We start from the raw sequence: 20,189 nt of genomic DNA, 5'->3' as shown, positions 1-20,189 counted from the left end.
TGGGAAAAAAAGGAGCTGTGCTAATAAATGTGTATACGTGAAATAATTGAAAACACTTAAACATATATGAAGCAAACACCATAAAAATATTGAGCTTAAACAGTGATAAGGCTTGATTGGTGAAATTATCACAAATGACACCACAACAGACGTGTACACCTCCACCACAAAGAGTGCGTGCTTACCAGATGCCAAGCACAATGTGCTTGCGGCTGTTAACCCAGCCAGGGCCTTTATTCTGGAAATATGGGGAAGTGTCCGCTCACAAGGAAGTACGTAAATGTTGTAACCAGGAGCCAATAAGTCTCGATCTCTCCAATGCTCATAGGCATATGTCAACCACATATACCCAGAAGTAAAAGGCTCTCCATAGTGTAAATCAATTAAACCACTGGTACGTTTAATAAAAATGTTGCACTTGCATAAAAAGCTTCAAATGAAGCATAAGAATATGAACGGCCGGCCCACGAACACCTGTCCCTCACAGGGACCGCTACGCGATGCCGTCAGCACGTCACTGCTCCCATCGTACATTTCGTCACAATCTGATGTCATCCCAGGGCACAGGTGACGCACTGACGCATCGCAATTTAAAGTATCGGAAAAACCACGCCTCGTTCTGAGTCATAGTCAGCAGAACCCTATCGTCCATATTGGAATATGGAATTTATCCCATACATCCCTAAACCTAATCCATGTAAACTTAAAAGGAAAAGACTAGGGGGACATAATAAATGGTAAAAATAGGGAGTTTTAATCCAAACCTATTAATCAGGTACATCTACTTTCACCACGGACGTTTAAATGACTTTTATACAAAAAATATATATAAGGAATATATATAAGAGATGCATATATCAAAACTAGTAGTTTGATACACCTATTAGTGTCATGAGCTATACCAATTAGGGCATAAGGGGAAACCCAGACAATAAAATATGACATATAATTATATATTATGTCATAAATTTTAAAAGGAGAAAGTATATTAAGAGACACTAAATCCTAGTGAATAATGGTGCCTCACGAGCATACTGATAATTACCTAAAAAAAATAACAATTAGATATTTGTATGGTAGAAGAAAACTCATATATACTTAAGACACGGCCACCTAGGGTTCAAAGCAAGTTCACAAGTCCATACAATATTGTAGAATATCTTCCATGATCAATGGAGACTTTTAAAGCCACAAAAATGTTTTTTAGAATCAGATGCCCAATAAGCTCATATAGGAGTAATGATCGGGGGTCCAAAAATTTGGGGCCATATAATGTACTGGGACATCTCTAGTCTAAGCCGCTTTTATACTTCATGTACAGCTATTGTAAGATTTTTATCTTCATCTATTAACCCTCCCGTTCTTTTCCTGCCAGGTTATACTCTGATGCATCCCTCGCTCACCAGACCCTATCTATTGGTGGAGCCTCCCCTGCACACGGATATCATACACTACGAGAACATACCAAAGTTTTATCTGGTCCGGCAGAATATTCTCAGGTAAGAAAATGGGTTAAATATTGATAACGTGTAAAAAAAATATTTGCTAGCATTCATAAACAGAAGCACAGGCCTTGTATGTTCCAGAAAAAATACAATACCCCTTAAAATCCTTTAGTCAAATAATGTTAACCAGGAAGCTCTGCAACTGTGCTAAAGTAAGTAAAAGCCAGCTTGGTTTATTTTTCATCCAAATTTAGTGTGTTCGTTCTTGTGTTTAAAGTGTTACTAAACCCAGGAGCCTGCATTCACTTATTCTGGTTTCCCACAGTACACGGAAAGGCAATTATTTTAGTAAATATAGACTGCTAAATATATTTTCTCATCGGCAGTGCATGGCAGTCTTGTGACTTCTATCAGTGTCTGGTTAAAGCTTGTAGGAGAGGTTTTCATTCTCTTCTGACTGTCCTATGAGGCTGTATGACCCATGACCCTCTGTCTGGGCAGCACTGATAGGACTTGTGCTGAGCACATGCACCCTCCCAAAAAAAAAAAAAAAACTCTCCAGCAATACACACCAAACTGAGCATGTGCAGAGTGCCTCCAAGGCTCTGTTTTATTAGGAGATGGATTTGGAACAGTGGAATAAGGGGATGATCAGAGAAGTCAGGATCAAACAGCCTTTTTACAGAATGAGCATGATTCCACAGTGAGTAGAATAAGCATGATTTACTGCATATACAGACTGATTTTACTGTTCTGGGTTTAGTAACACTCAGGCCTCGTACAGACGACCCAACATGTCCGATGAAAACGGTCCGCGGACCGTTTTCATCGGACATGTCCACTGGGATCATTTGGTCTGATGGCTGTACACGCAGAAGTTCAATGCTTCCACGCATGCGTTGAATCACTTAGACGCGATGCGCGGGTTCTCGGGCCAGCGGACATGTCCCATGAGTCGTACTGACCATCGGACATGTCCGGCGGACAGGCTTCCAGCGGACATGTTTCTTGGCATGCTAAGAAACAGTTGTCTGCTGGAAACCTGTCCGGTCGGAAAATTGTCCGGTTGGCCCTACACACGACCGAACATGTCTGCTGAAACTGGTCCGACGGACCAGTTTCAGCGGACATGTTCGGTCGTGTGTATGAGGCCTAAGAGATGCTAGAAATTCAGCTTCAACTATTTTCTTATTTATTTTTTTCCAAGAAGGAATTTTTTTCATCACCCTCAATTTAATTGTATACCCAAAGGTTTAATAAGCATAAACAAGGAAGCTGTCTGGAAAGAAATACAGGAACTGCCATTGCCGAAGCCGTCACAAGATCAAATGCCAACCTTTAGGCCCCTTTCACACGGTCAGACAGTTCAGGTCCGCCTGTCAGTTTTGTAGGCGGACCTGAACGGACGCTCCATGCAATCCTACGGACATGTCTCTGCTGACATCCGACCCGACCTGCCAAAATCAGACGTATGGCGATACGTCCTCATCTGTCCATGGTGGATCAGGTCGGGTGAGATCTTATTAAAACGGACATGCTGTCCGTTTTCATCAGATCTCTCCATAGGAGACAGCGGCGCTGCACAAGCTCCTCCCCGCTCAGTGAGCAGAGAGCGTCCTGTCATCCGCCGGCTCAACGGAGAGATCTCCCGCTGAGCTGGCGGGCTCCATAGCGACGGAGTCCGCCTCGTGTAAAAAACTTGTGCAGGGCAAAGCAAGATGTTTCTCTAGCTGACTCTTTCCTTGGCTCCTCATTGCTGTATTTGGTTGCCAGAGCGGGATAGAAGGTCACGACTGAGAACGGTCTTTATGCCTCAAAAGTCCCCCCCCCCCCTTAAAATGACTAGTTTGAACTATGCTTGCTGCCACTGAGCGTTTTGTCCTCTGTTCTGCTATAGGTTCATTTTAACTAGGGTTGTCCCGATACCACTTTTTTAGGACCGAGTACAAGTACCGATACTTTTTTCCAAGTAGTCGCCGATACCGAATACCGATACTTTTTTTTAATGTCATGTGACCGTTTTCAAACCACAATACAGACTAAGGATATTTTCTTTAGAATTATGAAGAACTGGTACATCATGGTGTGGGGCTGTTTTTTAGCATACGGTACTGGAAAACTACATATCATTGAAGGAGTGATCACTGTCAGTGCAGCTCATCGGTGCCAGTGCCCAAAAGTGCAGCTAGCCAGTGCCACCTATCAGTGCAGATCAGTGCCCATTAGTGCATCAGTGCAGGGAGGCAGCTTATTAGTGCATCTCATCAGTGCCACCCAATCAATGCCAGTGCCACCTATCAGTGCCATCCATTTATGAGTGCCATTCAATCAATGCCAGTGCCACCTATCAGTGCCATCCAATGGTGCCATCCAATTTGTGTTCGATGTCACAAAAAAAAAAAAAAAAAGTATTCTATTTTGGTATCGGGAGTATTTGCGCGAGTACGAGTACTGGCGCAAATACTCGGTATCGGTACCGATACCGATACTGGTATCGGTATCTGGACAACCCTAATTTTAACCACTTGCTTACTGGGCACATATACCCCCCTCCTGCCCAGGTGAAATTTCAGCTTCCGGCACTGCGTCGATTTAACTGACAATTGCGCGGTCGTGCGACGTGGCTCCCAAACAAAATTGACGTCCTTTTTTCCCCACAAGTAGAGCTTTCTTTCGGTGGTATTTGATCGCCTGTGCGGTTTTTATTTTTTGCGCTATAAACAAAAGAGCGACAATTTTGAAAAAAAATACAATATTTTTTACTTGTTGCTATAATAAATAGCCCAATTAAAAAAAAAAAAAAAAATTCGCAGTTTAGGCCGATACGTATTCTACATATTTTTGGTTAAAAAAAAAAAAAAAAATCGCAATAAGCGACTGGTTTGCGCAAAAGTTATAGCGCCTACAAAATAGGGGACAGAATTGTTTTTTTTACTAGTAATGGCGGCGATCTGCGAATTTTTTTTTTTTTTTTTGGGACAGCGACATTATGGCGGACACATCGGACACATTTTTGGCGCCATTCGCATTTTTACTGCGATCAGTCCTATAAATATGCACTGATTACTGTATAAATGTGACTGGCATTGAAGGGGTTAACACTAGGGGGTGAGGAAGGGGTTAAATATGTTCCCTATATAGTGTTCTAACTGTAGGTGGGGGGGGGGTGACGTGACCGATCTGTGTCCCTATGTACAAGAGACACAGATCGGTCTCCTCTCCAGAGACAGGACGCTGTCTCTGTGTGAGCCGGCAATGAGAGATGATCTCATATGTTTACATTTGAGATCATCTCTCATTGGCCGTACAGATCGCATAGCAAACGGCCACTCTGATTGGCCGTTCGCCGCGATCTGTGATTGATTGTGTCGGACACGGCCAACACAGAGTTTCCCCGCTGCGCGCTCGGGAGCGCCAAAAGGGGCGGACGTCAATTGACGTCCACTTTGATTTTCAGGTCCGCGCTGTAGCCGCCATTCGGCTATAGCGCGGGCCCCAGGTGGTTAATGCAGTTAAGAATCACCAGTATAGAGGAGAAATAAAATAAAAGGACACTGCATTTGCATTTTCCTGTACTAAACACAATTAAGCGAAGAACACATTAGCAGTTACCATCACTTTAACAAACGGGCCGCTACATTTCCCCATGGATGTATTAAGGCGCCCGTTCTCCCCGCAGCAGCGACGCTGTAATTTAGAAAAGTTTCATTGATTTGACAAGGTTTAGCCGAGCAATGATAACAATTCTTTGCCCGGCAGGATGAAAGCTGTTGGGTCTCTGTCAGGGATTGGCTCTCACGTTTGTTTGCCTGAGACTTATCAGTGTGCGTTTTCCTCCACAGCCTCCCCCTGGGCAGTCAGATCATTGCGGTGCCTGCGAATTCCTCGCTGTCTTGGCACATCAACAAGCTGCGGGACCCTGGGAAGGAGGCGTATAATGTCAGCTACGCCTGGAAAATGGTAAGACGGCACAGCAAGCCTCATCCTCTTTAATTATAATCCATGAAGTCGTAATAACATTTTGTGAGGGGACAATGGTTTATTAATTCACATGTCCTGGAAAAAAAAAAAGCTTCTGCTTGGAGAATTCACCCCCAAGAACTGACTATGAAAACTCATCATCAGAGATTTTCACCATCAGGCGGTTTGCTGGAAAGCCCTTCTGCCCCAGTGAGATTTAGTGACTGGCCAGCAGGGTTGCATCACTTGTATTAATGCCAATCACATGTTTGCACTTAAAGAGCTTTAGTTACTCTGTTAGGCTTTTTTTCGGTGCTTAACAGCCCAACCTTGGAAACCCATTGCATTTTCTAGCCGAGAGTTTTATGCAGAATATATTTTCCTGCTTTGGCTGGAGTTGGGCTGGTTTTGATTGTGTGCTGAGGCCCATCAGGGGTAAAGACCTCACCCCTGTCTAAAACCTCATATAGGACCTCCACACATTCAGGGACCCATGCAGACGGGAGTCAAAATACATGCGTTCAGATATGTTTAGAGCCAGTGACCTGAATTAACACCTAGACATCTAGCTGTGTTTTATAGAAACATGAAATGTCTCTGTTCAGGAACCATTCAACCTGGTTTTATGCAGATAAATGTGTGTAAACTCATGTACATCTAAGCACTCGTGCACACATGGCATTTTTCCTGCCTCTTTTAGGAGCGTCGGGTATGGTGTTTTTTTTTTTTTTTTTACAGCTTCAAAACGCCTCTGTTACTCTGTGTCCATGAACACATAGGCTTTTAGGAGCTGTAAGTGGCATAGGCGTTTTTAAAGTGATACTAAAGTCTCGTGTTTTTTTTTTTTTAATTCTTTAAAAATAACAAACCTGTTATACTTGCCGCCTCTGTGTAATGGTTTTGCACAGAGCAGCCCAGATCCTCCTCTTTTCGGGTCCCTCGCTGGCGTTCCTCCCTCCTTGCCCCTTGCCTCTCCTTCCTCGCTCCTCCCTCCTGTCAAATGCCCCCACAGCAAGCAGTTTTCTATGGGGGCGGCCGAGCTACAGCTCTCTGTGTCCATTAAGACACGGAGCTGCGGTTCGCCCCCCGCCCCACTCTCCAGATTGGCTAACTGACTTGAGGGTCACTGCTGTGTCTCAGCCAATCAGGAGAGAGAGTCTAAAGCGTCAGAGTCTCTCGTGAACATCGCTGGAGGAAGATGGGGCTCGGGTAAGTATGAGGGGGGGCTGATGCACACAGAAGGTTTTTTATCTTAATGCATAGAAGAGGCATTGAAGTGGAGTTCCACCCAAAAATGGAACTTCTGCTTTTCGGAACCCTCCCCCCCCCCCCCCTTCGGTGTCACATTTGGCACCTTTCAGGGGGGAAGGGGGTGCAGATACCTGTTTAAGACAGGTATTTGCACCCACTTCCGGGAATACTCTTGTGCGGCAGCACCGCCCCTACCCGTATCCCCCGCTGTCTTCTGTGAAATGCACTGTTCCAAGGAGAGAGCGCGAACCAGTGACGGCGCGCCACGCTACTCGTGCATGCGCAGTAGGGAACCGGGCAGTGAAGCCGCAACGCTTCACTTCCCGATTCCCTCACCAAGGATGGCGGCGGGTGCAGCCGAGGGATGACCGATTGCTCGACCTCGGTTGCCGACATCGCGGGACCTCCGCTTTAAGATAGACACCCCTCTGCCTTTACAACAACTTTAAGCTGTAAAAAACGTCTGTTGCGGCTAAACGCACGTTAACGATGTATACAACACTAAGCCGCATTAAGAATTTTTAAGTTGGATTTGGGAGTGAAAAATAGAGGGCAGAGAAATGCTGCTAAACACGCTAAAACTCCAATGCAAAACACTTCTAAAAGCGCGTCTCTACAGCCGTTCTTTCCTGGCATCAGTACCGGTGACTTGTCCTCAATGTTCCCCTAACGGGGAAGTTCCTTCACTGACTGCGCAGGCGCAAACTTCCCGACGGAAATCTCCGAACCTCGCCCGGCATCCAGGCTCATTCTTTAACATCCCCGTGGATTGGAGGATGTTAAAAAAAGAGCCAGGAGGCCGAGCGAGCCGTCCGAGCGCAGCGAGGGCGTGAGGCCGACTGGCCACTTACCTCGAAATCCACGTCGCCCTGGATGCCGGCCGCGGTTCGGGGATTTCCGTCAGCAAGTTTGCGCCTGTGCAGTCCTTGAAGGAACTTTCCCGATAGCTGGAACCATCTCAGCACATCAGCTTGCGCATGCGCTGGAACTTCCACGATAGCTGGAACCAGCACGGCAGATCACCGGCTTTGCAGCTTCTTTTTTTTTTTTGTCCTGTGTTCAGGAGCCCTAAAAGCAGAAGAAATTAAGCGCGTTTATGCTTCCTAGATCAATTTCTCCTACTAAAAGTCCTGTGTGCATGAGGCCTTAGCCATAATGCCATGGTAATTGGTAAGCCTTGTCCATAAAACTAAATCCATATGGGGCACATCAAACGGCATTTGTACATCCTGCACCCTCCAGTGGACCCTCCTTTTTAAATATGCAAAGCAGACACTTTAGCTGGTTTCCTCAAAAGCTCTGGTTTTATACCTAATCGCTGACAACTGGTCCCTTTTTTTATTTGCGATATTTGTAAGTTATAAGTAGGGTTGTCCCGATACCACTTTTTTTAGGACTGAGTACAAGTACCGATACTTTTTTTCAAGTACTCGCCGATACCGAATACCGATACTTTTTTTAAATGTGTCCCCAAATGCAGCCATGTCCCCCCACGTATGCAGCCATGTCCCCCCACGTATGCAGCCATGTCCCCCCACGTATGCAGCCATGTCCCCCCACGTATGCAGCCATGTCCCCCCACGTATGCAGCCATGTCCCCCCACGTATGCAGCCATGTCCCCCCACGTATGCAGCCATGTCCCCCCACGTATGCAGCCATGTCCCCCCACGTATGCAGCCATGTCCCCCCACGTATGCAGCCATGTCCCCCCACGTATGCAGCCATGTCCCCCCACGTATGCAGCCATGTCCCCCCACGTATGCAGCCATGTCCCCCCACGTATGCAGCCATGTCCCCCCACGTATGCAGCCATGTCCCCCCACGTATGCAGCCATGTCCCCCCACGTATGCAGCCATGTCCCCCCACGTATGCAGCCATGTCCCCCCACGTATGCAGCCATGTCCCCCCACATATGCAGCCATGTCCCCCCACGTATGCAGCCATGTCCCCCCACGTATGCAGCCATGTCCCCCCACGTATGCAGCCATGTCCCCCCACGTATGCAGCCATGTCCCCCCACGTATGCAGCCATGTCCCCCCACGTATGCAGCCATGTCCCCCCACGTATGCAGCCATGTCCCCCCACGTATGCAGCCATGTCCCCCCACGTATGCAGCCATGTCCCCCCACGTATGCAGCCATGTCCCCCCACGTATGCAGCCATGTCCCCCCACGTATGCAGCCATGTCCCCCCACATTTGCAGCCATGTCCCCCCACATTTGCAGCCATGTCCCCCCACATTTGCAGCCATGTCCCCCCACTATCCAGCCATGTCCCCCATAAATCCAGCCATGTCCCCCCTATAGTATTCTATTCAGGCATCGGGGGCATTTGCGGGAGTACAAGTACTCCCGCAAATACTCAGTATCGGTACCGATACCGATACTGGTATCGGTATCGGGACAACCCTAGTTATAAGGGTTCTGTGGTAAAGAGGAACTTAGAGCACAAAAAAAAAAAAAAACAAGCAGAGCTGTTGAAACCATGTACTCATTACATAAGATTTATACTACTATGGTATTGTGGTGATCCTATCTTTTACTGTTTTATTTACCCTCTTGTAAGCTAGGGTGCAGCATGATAGTCAGGCAAATGCATTCCATGAGCACAGTTCTGGACCGTCGTGACTGCCCATGCCCTAAGCCAGGGGTAGGCAACCTTGGCACTCCAGCTGTGGTGAAACTACAAGTCCCATGAGGCATTGCAAGACCCTGAAAATCACAGGCATGGCCCCTAGAGGCAGAGGCATGATGGGATTTGTAGTTTTACCACAGCTGGAGGGCCGAGCTTGCCTACCCCCTGCCCTAAGCCATGACTGACTGCACACCAGACTGGAGTAATATCCAGAGCACTGGGCCTTCTGGTTTGCTGCCAGGTGACGGTTCTGGAGTGGGTGGCTATATCTCTGGGCTGTAAACTAGTGGCAGCATAACTACCCTCCCCTAGAGCAGTTTTTGTCCAAAAGGTTGGACGCTGCACTAGGTGCCAGTAGACCAATTTCTTTGCTCATTTTCCAGATATGTGAAATTAAAATTTCTTAAGCAGATTACAAATCAGTCGGTTGCATGGACTGATCTGCCGGAAAAGCTTTGATTTAATTAGTTCTGTACTTTCCCAGCGTTTAGTCCACCACGGAGCCCATGTAATCCCTGTGTGTTGGTAATTAACCCCTTTCCGCCGAGCGTACGCATATATGTGTCCTTGGCTTTAGGGGGTTATACCAGGATGATGCTCGCAGCTGCAGGCATCATCCTGGTACCATTTTTTTTTTTTAGAGCCAGCAAGCGGCTTTCCAGGGATAACAACCGATGCGGCTAAAAGCCTCTCGGTTGTTATCCCGGAGGAGTGGGAGGGGACATCGCCGCCTCCCGCCGCTCTTACCGGGACTCCCATCCCACCGGGAGACCCGATCCGCAATGCGCCACTTCCGGCGGCTAGAGACAGACTGGCACGAAGCGGCTTTGTTACAGTCTTCTCTCTGTAAACACATAAGCGACGTCACAACATCACTTTCGGTTTACACGACTGCCAATGGCGCCGGATTAAAAAATATATACAGTATTCAGAATCACCGTTTTCAGCGATCTGAGTACTTTGAAGTGCAAAGGAGGGATTTGGGGGTCTTTTAGACCCCCGATCCCTCCCATAAAGAGTACCTGTCACCACCTATTACTGTCACAAGGGATGTTTACATTCCTTGTGACAGTAATAAAAGTGATAATTTTTTGTGAAAATATAAAAAAAAATCATTTTTGAAGCGCCCCCGTCCCTGCGAGCTCGCGCAGCATAGAAAACACATACGGAAGTCGCGCCTGCATATGTAAACAGTGTTTAAACCACACATGTGAGGTATCGCCGCAATCGTCCGAGCGAGAGCAAAAATTCTAGCACTAGACCTCCTCTGTAATTCTAACATTGTAACCAAAAAAAATTGCAAGCATCGCATATGGAGATTTTTTGGTACCGTACTTTGTTGCCATTCCACGAGTGCGTGCAATTTTAAAGCGTGAGATGTTTGCTATCTTTCAGCTCTGGCTGAAAAGATGTATATCTGAGGACGTATTTTAATTGTGCATCTTTACTACTGCGCCCTGGAGTAACCATATATTGATGCAGAGAGCAGCATTTATGTCAACACTGCTCTCTGCATCATGGATATCACCCACTGGGGAGAGGATCCAAGGAAGGGTGCTTTCACAAAAGAGGGGAAGAAAATGGCAAAAATGTAATGTTTTTTTTCAACTTTTTAATTTGTTTATTCTTTTCCTGTGCAGGTTCAGGATACCTCATTCATTTTGTGTATTGTGATGATACAGCCAGAAATACCAGTGAAACAACTGAAAAACCTGAACACAGTTCCCAGCAGCAAGCTCTTATACCATCGCCTGGACCTGCTGGGCCAGCCCACCGCGTGCCTTCACTTCAAACAGCTGGCCACTTTAGGTAACATATCAGATCAAATAGCTGCAGTGTCCTCTGACTTCTATCTACAATGTGCCACCCTGTCAAGAGACCACCTGTCACCCCCATATGTATTCATACGAGACTGTGGTCTCCAGAAACATGCGAATTACTGACTCTCCTTTTCGATGCGTTTTTGACACTTTGACCTCCTGCCTTTAGTTCCTTTTGTTGCTGACCTTGAACAAGAATGCAGACTCTTCCCCGATTAAGCTGATCTGTATGCTTTCTCTTGGCTTTTTCTTGACTTAAAATGTATTGAAGCCCCCAGAATTCGCATAACAGCCTGGAAACTAGCATTTTTAGAAGAAGCTCAACCATGGCAGACGCATTGTTGCTCTTGTGACAGGTTTGTCTAAGGCGGTGTTTTTCAACTCCAGTCCTCAAGGCACACCAATGCCTTGTTTCCACTGCACGGATCGGTTCGGGTCAGAAAGAATGGAGCGGTTAGAATGGGACCGGTCTATTCTGCAGAGCATTTCCACTGCAAATCGGACCATCCGGGACCATGCAAGGTTTAGAAAAAAAGCCTAGCACATCCACCAATCAGTGAGATGTATTTGTAGGTCCGCCCTAATGGAACCGTTCCATTCTCTATGGCCCCACATCTGAAGCAGGACCCAGAATGGTCCGGTACGGTTCGCTTTTATGGCACGCTTTCATAATGGAAACACCCAAAAAAGCGAACCGAACCGTACCGAACCGAACCGATCCGCTCAGTGGAAACGAGGCATTACAGGTCATGTTTTCAGGCTTTCCATTATTTTGAACAGGTGATTCGATCAGTTTCACTACCACAGTCGTTTCATCTAAAGGAAATCCTGAAAACATGACCTGTTGGTGTGCCTTGAGGACTGGAGTTGAAAAACACTGGTCTAAGGCTCGGTTCACACTGCAGCGATGCGGGAACCCTGCAAATCCTCTGCGAGTTCCTGCATCGCATTTTTCCCCCAGGCGGCAGTTTACACTGCCCTATGTGAACTTCTGGGAGTGTCAAGTAAAAGTTAATGACACCCCCAAGTCGGTTCGATTATCGCAGTGCGATCTGCAAATTCGGACAGGGATCGGATCGATCGCATAGGTGTTCATTCGATTCTGTTGCAGACCTAAAAAAGGGTCCTGTGCGAGTTTGGTCTGAATGCAATGCAAATTTAGCCATACAATCTGTGTGGCTGTATTTGCATCGCACGGACATCGCATGTGATTTGCAATCTCGCACCACGCAGCAGTGTGAACCGGCCTTTAAGTGGTTTGTTTTCATAAAAAAAAATTTGAGCATACTAATTCCCTAGAAAAGGTCTTCGTATGCATTATGCAATACACATTTCCTGTGTCTGAAAGCTTTGTTTCAGTATTAGCTGATGCAATTAGATATTTATTTTTAATTGTACGATGTTTTTATTAGAGAAAGTAATTTGTTTTATCAATGGAATTTTTTGTAGAAAAAAGTTGAGAACATACCTGTTTACTTCTGTGCTGCGTGCGTTATAATTCTCAAAGTGACACTCTCTTCGCTTGCAGAAAGCCCCACAGTTATGTTGGCTGCTGGCTGCTTCTCTTCTCCATACGAGCATCTGAGTCAGCCAGAGACCAAGAGGATGGTTGAACACTACACGGCATACCTGAGTGATAATACTCGTCTCATTGCAAACCCAGGGCTGAAGGTTAGTATGACATAAAAGTATAAAACTTACAAGTCCAGCACTTGTACCAACTGCAAATATCGAGTGCGCATGATACAAATGTCAAACCGGAAAAAGATGGCCGCGGGTGACATCATACATTCCCTCCTTCCCTGTACGCGTTGCGTCCTGGGCAGGACTTCGTAAGCGGCGATCTACATCATTTATATCAGTGATTTATTTCTGCTCATCAGCTATCCTTATTGTTGGTGTATTTTATGTGCGGCATCCACTCACTGATGATGCAGCCAGCATTCTCATTGCCGCAAAGCGACATCAACTAGTGGGAGAAGCATCCGCTTAAATAGTGTTTCAGAAGCCATATAGGTCTTGTGATTAAATAAATTGATGGGTTTTTACACAATCCAAGACTTAAAGTATAACTAAAGGCAAAACTTTTTTTTTTTTTTTGGAATAGCGTTGAGAGGGATTAGACTGCTTGTTACTTTTTATTGCTGTCTGTGCCCCTGTTAGGGAGATTCACTGTCTATTTATCCTGTATACCATTATTTTTGAAATTTAAAGAAAATCCCACATTTTGTGTTGTCCCCAGAAAAGTAATGGAGGGGAAATCATCCAATGGGGATGACCCGGGGGTCCCTAAGGCATTCCCTTAATTTGCAGAGATTTCCTCTCACTTCCTGTTTGGCTATTGGGCAGGAAGTGAAGGAAAATCTCCCTAATGAGACACAGATGGCAAAAACCCTCACTTACTTTATCTGATATGAAACAAAAAGTTTTTCCTATAGTTCTACTTTAAAGCTGCTTATATTTTGCTGGTTATATTTTTACTAGTTCCTATTCCTCCCCAATCAACATGCTAATTCATTTTTTAACCACTTGACGACCGCCACATGTATATGTACGTCCACAGAATGGCACGTACAGGCATATGGGCGTACAGGTACGTCCCCGCGGGTCCGGGGTCCGATCTGGACCCCCCCCGCTACATGCGGTGGTCGCAAACCCGTGGGGTTAATAGCCGCCCCGTCGCGATCGCTCCCTGGAGCTAAAGAACGGGGAGAGCCATGTGTAAACACGGCTTCCCCGTGCTTCACTGTGGCGGCTGCATCGATCGAGTGATCCCTTATATAGGGAGACGCAATCGATGACGTCAGACCTACAGCCACACCCCCCTACAGTTGTAAACACACACTAGGTGAACTCTAACTCCTACAGCGCCCCCTGTGGTTAACTCCCAAACTGCAACTGTCATTTTCACAATAAACTATTTAAATGCATTTTTTGCTGTGCAAATGACAGTGGTCCCAAAAATGGGTCAAAATTGTCCGAAGTGTCCGCCATAATGTCGCAGTCACGAAAAAAATCGCTGATCGCCGCCATTGGTAGTAAAAAAAAAAAAAATAATAATAAAACTATCCCCTATTTTGTAAACGGTATAAATTTTGCGCAAACCAATCGATAAACGCTTATTGCGATTTTTTTTTTTTTTTTATACCAAAAATAGGTAGAAAAATACGTATCGGCCTAAACTGAGGAAAAAAAACATTTTTATATATGTTTTTGGGGGATATTTATTATAGCAAAAAGTAAAAAATATTGCATTTTTTTCAAAATTGTCGCTCTATTTTTGTTTATAGGGCAAAAAATAAAAACCGCACAGGTGATCAAATACCACCAAAAGAAAGCTCTATTTGTGGGGAAAAAAAGGACGTCAATTTTGTTTTGGAGCCACGTCGCACGACCGCGCAATTGTCTGTTAAAGCGACGCAGTGCTGAATTGTAAAAACGCCTTTGGGCATTTAGCAGCATATTGGTCCGGGGCTTAAGTGGTTAGATAAAACTTTTCTTTCTTAATGCGCTACCATATTATAGACCTAGTGATGTCATCGCTGGGTCTTCTTTATGCTTCTCTATGCAAAGCAAACCGATCATGGCTGTTGGTAGGAGCTGGCAAGGTGCTTTCTGAAAACATCACAGTACCCCTGCCTCAGTACTTCTCTCAAGAGCCCTCAGCCCTGATGCAAGCAGTGAATTCTTGGGTGGAGTTATGTAAAGATCAAAATGCTTTGATGGGTAGAGTGAACAGTCCTAGGCAGAATGGATTTGCATGCAGATCCTAGGTAATGTCCAGATTTGATGATGAGACTACATAGTTGAAAGAAATGTAATCCTATTGATGAAAGGGTTGGGGGCCATGGGTAGTAATGTAAAGGGTTAGATTATGATGGATGTTCTCAGCAAGCTCTATCTGCCTTGCAATGCAAATGGGAAAACAATTCTGGACAGCCGCACTGCAAAAAAGGTTTTTGCCTTTTTATAACAAAAATTGATTCAAAAATACATGCCACGGCAGATCTGAACACACAGAAGAGCTGACACGTTTTACACTAACAAACAGTGCTTAGTCATAGCTATGACTGTCCGTTCTGATTTGCCGTGGCGTGTAGTTTTTTAATCCGTTTTTTTTTTTTATTAATTTTTTGGAATAAAGGCAAAAACTTTTTTGGGAGTGTGTCCAGAATTTCTTCCCATTTGCATTGTTGCATGCATTGCCAGCACCTGGGGCTTCTAATCTGGAGGAGAGGCTTTTACCTTTGTTTGACCTCCATGGAGCAGTGATATCCCTTTTCTCTATCTGCCTTGCAATAGCTTTTAATTAACACTGAGAAGCTGATGTATGCACTGAAATCAGAGAAAGCAATTTCAGTATAGGAGAGGAGCCGGTTCAACTGTGCAAGACTAAGGCCCCTTTCACACGGGGCGGATCAGTAATGATCCGCCCCGTGAACCTCCGCTTGCTCAGCGGGGATCGCTCCGTTGATCCCCGCTGAGCCGGCGGATGACAGGGCGGTCCCCGCACACTGTGCAGGGACCGGCCTGTCTTTTCTTCGCTCTCCCCTATGGGGGGATCGGATGAACACGGACCGTCTGTCCGCGTTCACCCGATCCGCCAGACGGATGGAAAAGTAGGTTTTTCCTCCGTCACACGCGGCTCCATAGAGGAGCATGGAGCGCCCGTTCAGATCTGCCTAAAAAACTGGCAGGCGGACCTGAACGGGCCGCCTGTGTGAAAGAGCCCTAAAAGGTAATGGTGAAGTAAAGCGGCGTTCCAGCCTCAAAAAAGTTTATTTTAAATGTCAGCAGCTACAAGTACTGCAGCTGCTGACTTTTAATAAGGACACTTACCTGTCCAGGGATCCCGCAATGGCGTCCCACCCAAGGCTGATTCGTCCACCAGCTCGGGTGCAGGCACCACTATAACTAAGGGAAACCGCCAGTGGAGCCTTCAGGCTTCACAGCCGGTTTCCTACTGCACACCCGCGATTCGCGTGGCGCTTTTATGAATGGCCACCTCATCTTCTGGGACACACACAGGTCCCAGAGGGCAGCGGGGGGGAGGAGAGGAGGGCTCACCAACTACTTTAAAGGTAGGAAAGAAAAAAAATGAGAGAGAGAGATATATCTTTCTATATTTCTATCTATAGCTATCTCTCTCTCTCTATCTATCTATCTATCTATCTATCTATCTATCTATCTATCTATCTATCTATCTATCTATCTATCTATCTATCTATCTCTAATCTCCCAAACAAGGGGTGGAGGAGTGGTTTTTACTTTAAGACCACCTTGTAATGTTGGGTGGAACTCCACTTTTAAAATAAACAAAATGTTTTAGCTTCAGATACTTTAATGCTTTCTAAGAAATCTATAAATTAGGATTTTTTCTGCCTGGAGTTAAATCGGACTAGTAGAGTAGAAGGGAGTGTGATGTGTTCTTATCTGCCAGCAAGTGTAACGGGGCAGCCTTTGGTAGAGTTCCCGGGGACAGATTAGTCTCCTTTTTATACACATCTTAAGGGGTCTCCTGCTACGTGTTCTTTTCTTTCACAGTTCTCTGTCAGGAATGAGGTCATGGCTACCAGTCACGTCACCGATGAATGGATGAGACAGATGGACATGAGCAATTTGAACAGCTACATTGTGCGCCGTTACATAGCAACGCCCAATGGGGTGCTGCGGATCTACCCCGGCTCTCTCATGGACAAAGCGTTTGATCCCACCAGGAGACAATGGTCAGTCCCCCTCTCTGATTACTTGTCAATGCTGTACAATGTTACTGTCATTATCCTTCCAAACCATCTTTCCATTAATCCTTTTAGATTTTGTATCACACCAGAACTTTCCTAATAAGAAAAGTTTTTCCTGCAGTGCCTAATGTATTATTAAATCACAGCGTGTTCGACACATCTGTTTTTTTGGGGTTTTTTTGCTTCTAGGAAATATTTATACGTTATCTTTGAAAAGTGACCTAATAATTCAAGATTTTGTTTTAGGAGGAGAAGCGGTTCAATATCACTGAGTGTAACCAGTAAAACATGTACCTTGTGTTTCTTTACCAGAGGGTAAGAAATACATATTTAGTTCAGGGCCTAATAGCCTAGCCTGAAAAGAGTTCCCTTTGTGTCTGCCATAGGAGTATATCAGTATAGGAATAGAGGTAGCACCAGCTGCATCATGGGATCATAAAACTAAAGAAAAAAATATTGACAAACTTGGGAATAAGTACTAACCTTGAAACAATCATTGGCCAAACAAGAGAAATAACTTGATTCCCCATCCATGCTAAACAGCGTGGGCTATTGTATTCTGACAGCCAGCACCTGTGGCTGTCAAAATACCCGAACAGTGCCTGCATTTGATTGGATCCTGGTGTTTAGCCAAAGATTTTCCAGCCAAAGGTCTCTGTTGAAGAACCCTGAAACATCCCTATTTTTGAGACCTCACTTTCGCCCACTTTGTTATCTGGGGTAATACTGCTTAATACTTTGTGTGACCCAAAGGATGTGAATGTGAGTCACTCATGCTATGCAGGAATGCTGAACTTGTTCCCACCACTGTGAGTGCCGGTAGGGAAGGGAGTTCGTCTATGCTCCAAATAGTAGGCAACCAAAGTGTCCTAGAGGCCGCACATAATCCTAGGATCCCTGCCAGGCCATGCCCTCAACGTGTTTTGCTCCACTTCAGAGCTTAATAAGCTCCAGGGATGGAGTGAAACGTGTTGTGGTGGGCAGTTCCTGACCTCCCTGGGGCCCTAAGCAAAAAGCGGGGGGAAGGGGGTGTTCTGCTGTCGATAATGACATCTTACATTAAAGTGAGAAGCAAGGGGTGCTGACTTCTTACCTCTTCTCCCATGCAGCCAGCGAGTTGAGGAGCGGGTTGAGGGGCCGAAAATGACTTCTCACCGGGCGGGGCCTCTAGTAATTTGGGGGGCCCTCCGCAGCTTTGCGGGGCTCTAAGCGGCTTGCATAGTGAGCCTATAGGGTGGATCGGCCCTGGTGGTGGGGTCCAGGCTGAGACTGCCATCCACTTGTTTAAAATTTGGGTTCATTCAGACACACTGGCACCCTTCTTGCATGCATGCTGTCCTTGTTTTTTTCCCCCAAGCTGCAAGCAGGAGGCCTATAGAGGTGGATGGAGAATGCAGCACCTACACATACAACATCCATGTCAAAATTTTACATAGTAAAAATACTGCGAGTGTCTAAAAGAAGGGGTTGATGGCTTTCTGAAATTCTAAAGTTGAATTTTGTGTGGCTGAATAAGAAACGGGTGGTGCTTAGCGGAGTTCCTCTTTTATAGTTACACACTGCAATATAAATCTCCGGACGATCGCAGTATTTGGGTTTTTGTAGACTGGAGATGGGTGAAAACTAGGGTTGTCCCGATACCGATACCAGTATCGGTATCAGGACCGATACCGAGTATTTGCGGGAGTACTCGTACTCGTGCAAATACCCCGATACCTAAATAGAATACTTCCCAACCCCCCCCCCGCCACTGCCTCCGCATCGAAAGCCGCCGCATGGGTTAAACGGCGTGCGGGAACATCACAGCTTTCATTTGAATAGCTGTAGTGTTCCCGCGCGTATTGACACTCCCCCTTGCTCGGGGTTGGATGGGTGATCGTGATCTGTCCAATTCCGAGCAAGGGGGAGTGTCTATACGCGCGGGCAAAACAGCTATTCAAATGAATGCTGTGATTTTCTCCATGCGGCGGCGGCGGCTTTCGGCGGCAAAGGTATGGGGGAAATGGCTGGAGGGACATGGCTGCATATGTGAGGGACATGGCTGCATATGTGAGGGACATGGCTGCATATGTGAGGGACATGGCTAGAGGGACATGGCTACATATGTGGGGGACATGGCTGCATATGTGGGGGACATGGCTGCATTTGGGGACACATTTAAAAAAAGTATCGGTATTCGGTATCGGCGACTACTTGAAAAAAAGTATCGGTACTTGTACTCGGTCCTAAAAAAGTGGTATCGGGACAACCCTAGTGAAAACCTCTGTTTTGGTTTTTATTGCTCTTTTTCTACCTAGCCGGAGACTCAAAGCAATAAATAGCTTGACAGCTATTCTAACCCTTCTTTACACTATCCCCAAAAAAATGTCTCAACTTCATCTGATTTTAGGTAGAACTTCAGGTAAGCCAAATTAATCAACAATCACAGTTTATAAGGCTTAGTGTGACCGGCCCTTTCTGTGTCTGTTTAGGAACACACACCGATCAATGCATGCTGTGTTATCCGAGCCAAAAGTGTCACCATCCAAAAGCCTACCAGCAGGGGAGGGCTGGCAGCCTTAGGCCTGCGGGGCAAGTTCAGTCAAGTGGCCATTGAACCGCCAAATCAGCTCACCATCTATGGCCCATCTGGTTTTTCAATGCAGCCTCACCAGTGCAGCCAACTCCAGTGCCCATCAATGCAGCCTGATCACTGGGGCAGGTTACATGGGGTGTATGGGGAGGGATGGGGGGTCAGCTATGGGTTTCAGGGTCTCGCCTCAGTGATCTCAGCGGGTCCTTGCATGCCACAGCCTCCTGGGGGGGTAATGCTCCTGGCCCTGGGGTCACGTTGCAGCCAGCACCCAACCCTGTGTCCCGACTCCCTGGCACACCCTGCCTCTGCCTGCTTCCAAAAACCCAGTTTCCAGGAGTTGTAGTTTTCTCTGCACAGCTCTGTTTTCCACCCACCGGGAGCTTGAGCGTGGACTACAACTCCCGGAATGCAACAGCTGCCGGCCATTTTGAACACAAGTCAGGGCGGCCCGGGAGGCAATTGCCACCCTGCCCCCTGGCCCAGCCCTCCCCTGCCTACCAGTCAGGTAGATTAGCTTAGGTGTGTGTAACACATCATGAATCAGAAAGCGGGCATGCCCTAAATTTGTAAGTGTGGTCTTATGATGAGTGATTGTGTAATGTGTAAGTGGCCACTTACACCCTTTTCCCTGCATGAGATCACATTATATGGTTCTGGATTTGCAAAGTTCTAAGACATTTATTACAAAAGCTGAGACAGATTTTCACTCTATAGACCCATAAGTGGTCAGGTTTCCTTCTGTCACATTGCAACTTTAGAG

General features: G+C 46.2%; 1 protein-coding gene across 1 annotated transcript in view; it reads left to right on the top strand.

Annotated features, from left to right (window-relative positions):
• The window catches only part of CACHD1 (cache domain containing 1), a 194,454-nt gene that overhangs the window by 141,676 nt on the left and 32,589 nt on the right, over window positions 1-20,189 (top strand). Inside the window, exons 11-15 of the mRNA XM_040360771.1 lie at window positions 1,376-1,499; window positions 5,288-5,405; window positions 10,934-11,102; window positions 12,642-12,784; window positions 16,658-16,839. Coding sequence (XP_040216705.1) covers window positions 1,376-1,499; window positions 5,288-5,405; window positions 10,934-11,102; window positions 12,642-12,784; window positions 16,658-16,839 — 736 coding nt within the window. The remainder of the gene's footprint in view (window positions 1-1,375; window positions 1,500-5,287; window positions 5,406-10,933; window positions 11,103-12,641; window positions 12,785-16,657; window positions 16,840-20,189) is intronic.

This window comes from Rana temporaria, chromosome 7, assembly GCF_905171775.1.
Source record: "Rana temporaria chromosome 7, aRanTem1.1, whole genome shotgun sequence".
In the NCBI taxonomy this organism is placed as follows: Eukaryota; Metazoa; Chordata; class Amphibia; order Anura; family Ranidae; genus Rana; species Rana temporaria.
The sequence above is the reverse complement of the archived record's forward strand: the minus strand, read 5'-3'. Positions and strand labels throughout refer to the sequence as shown.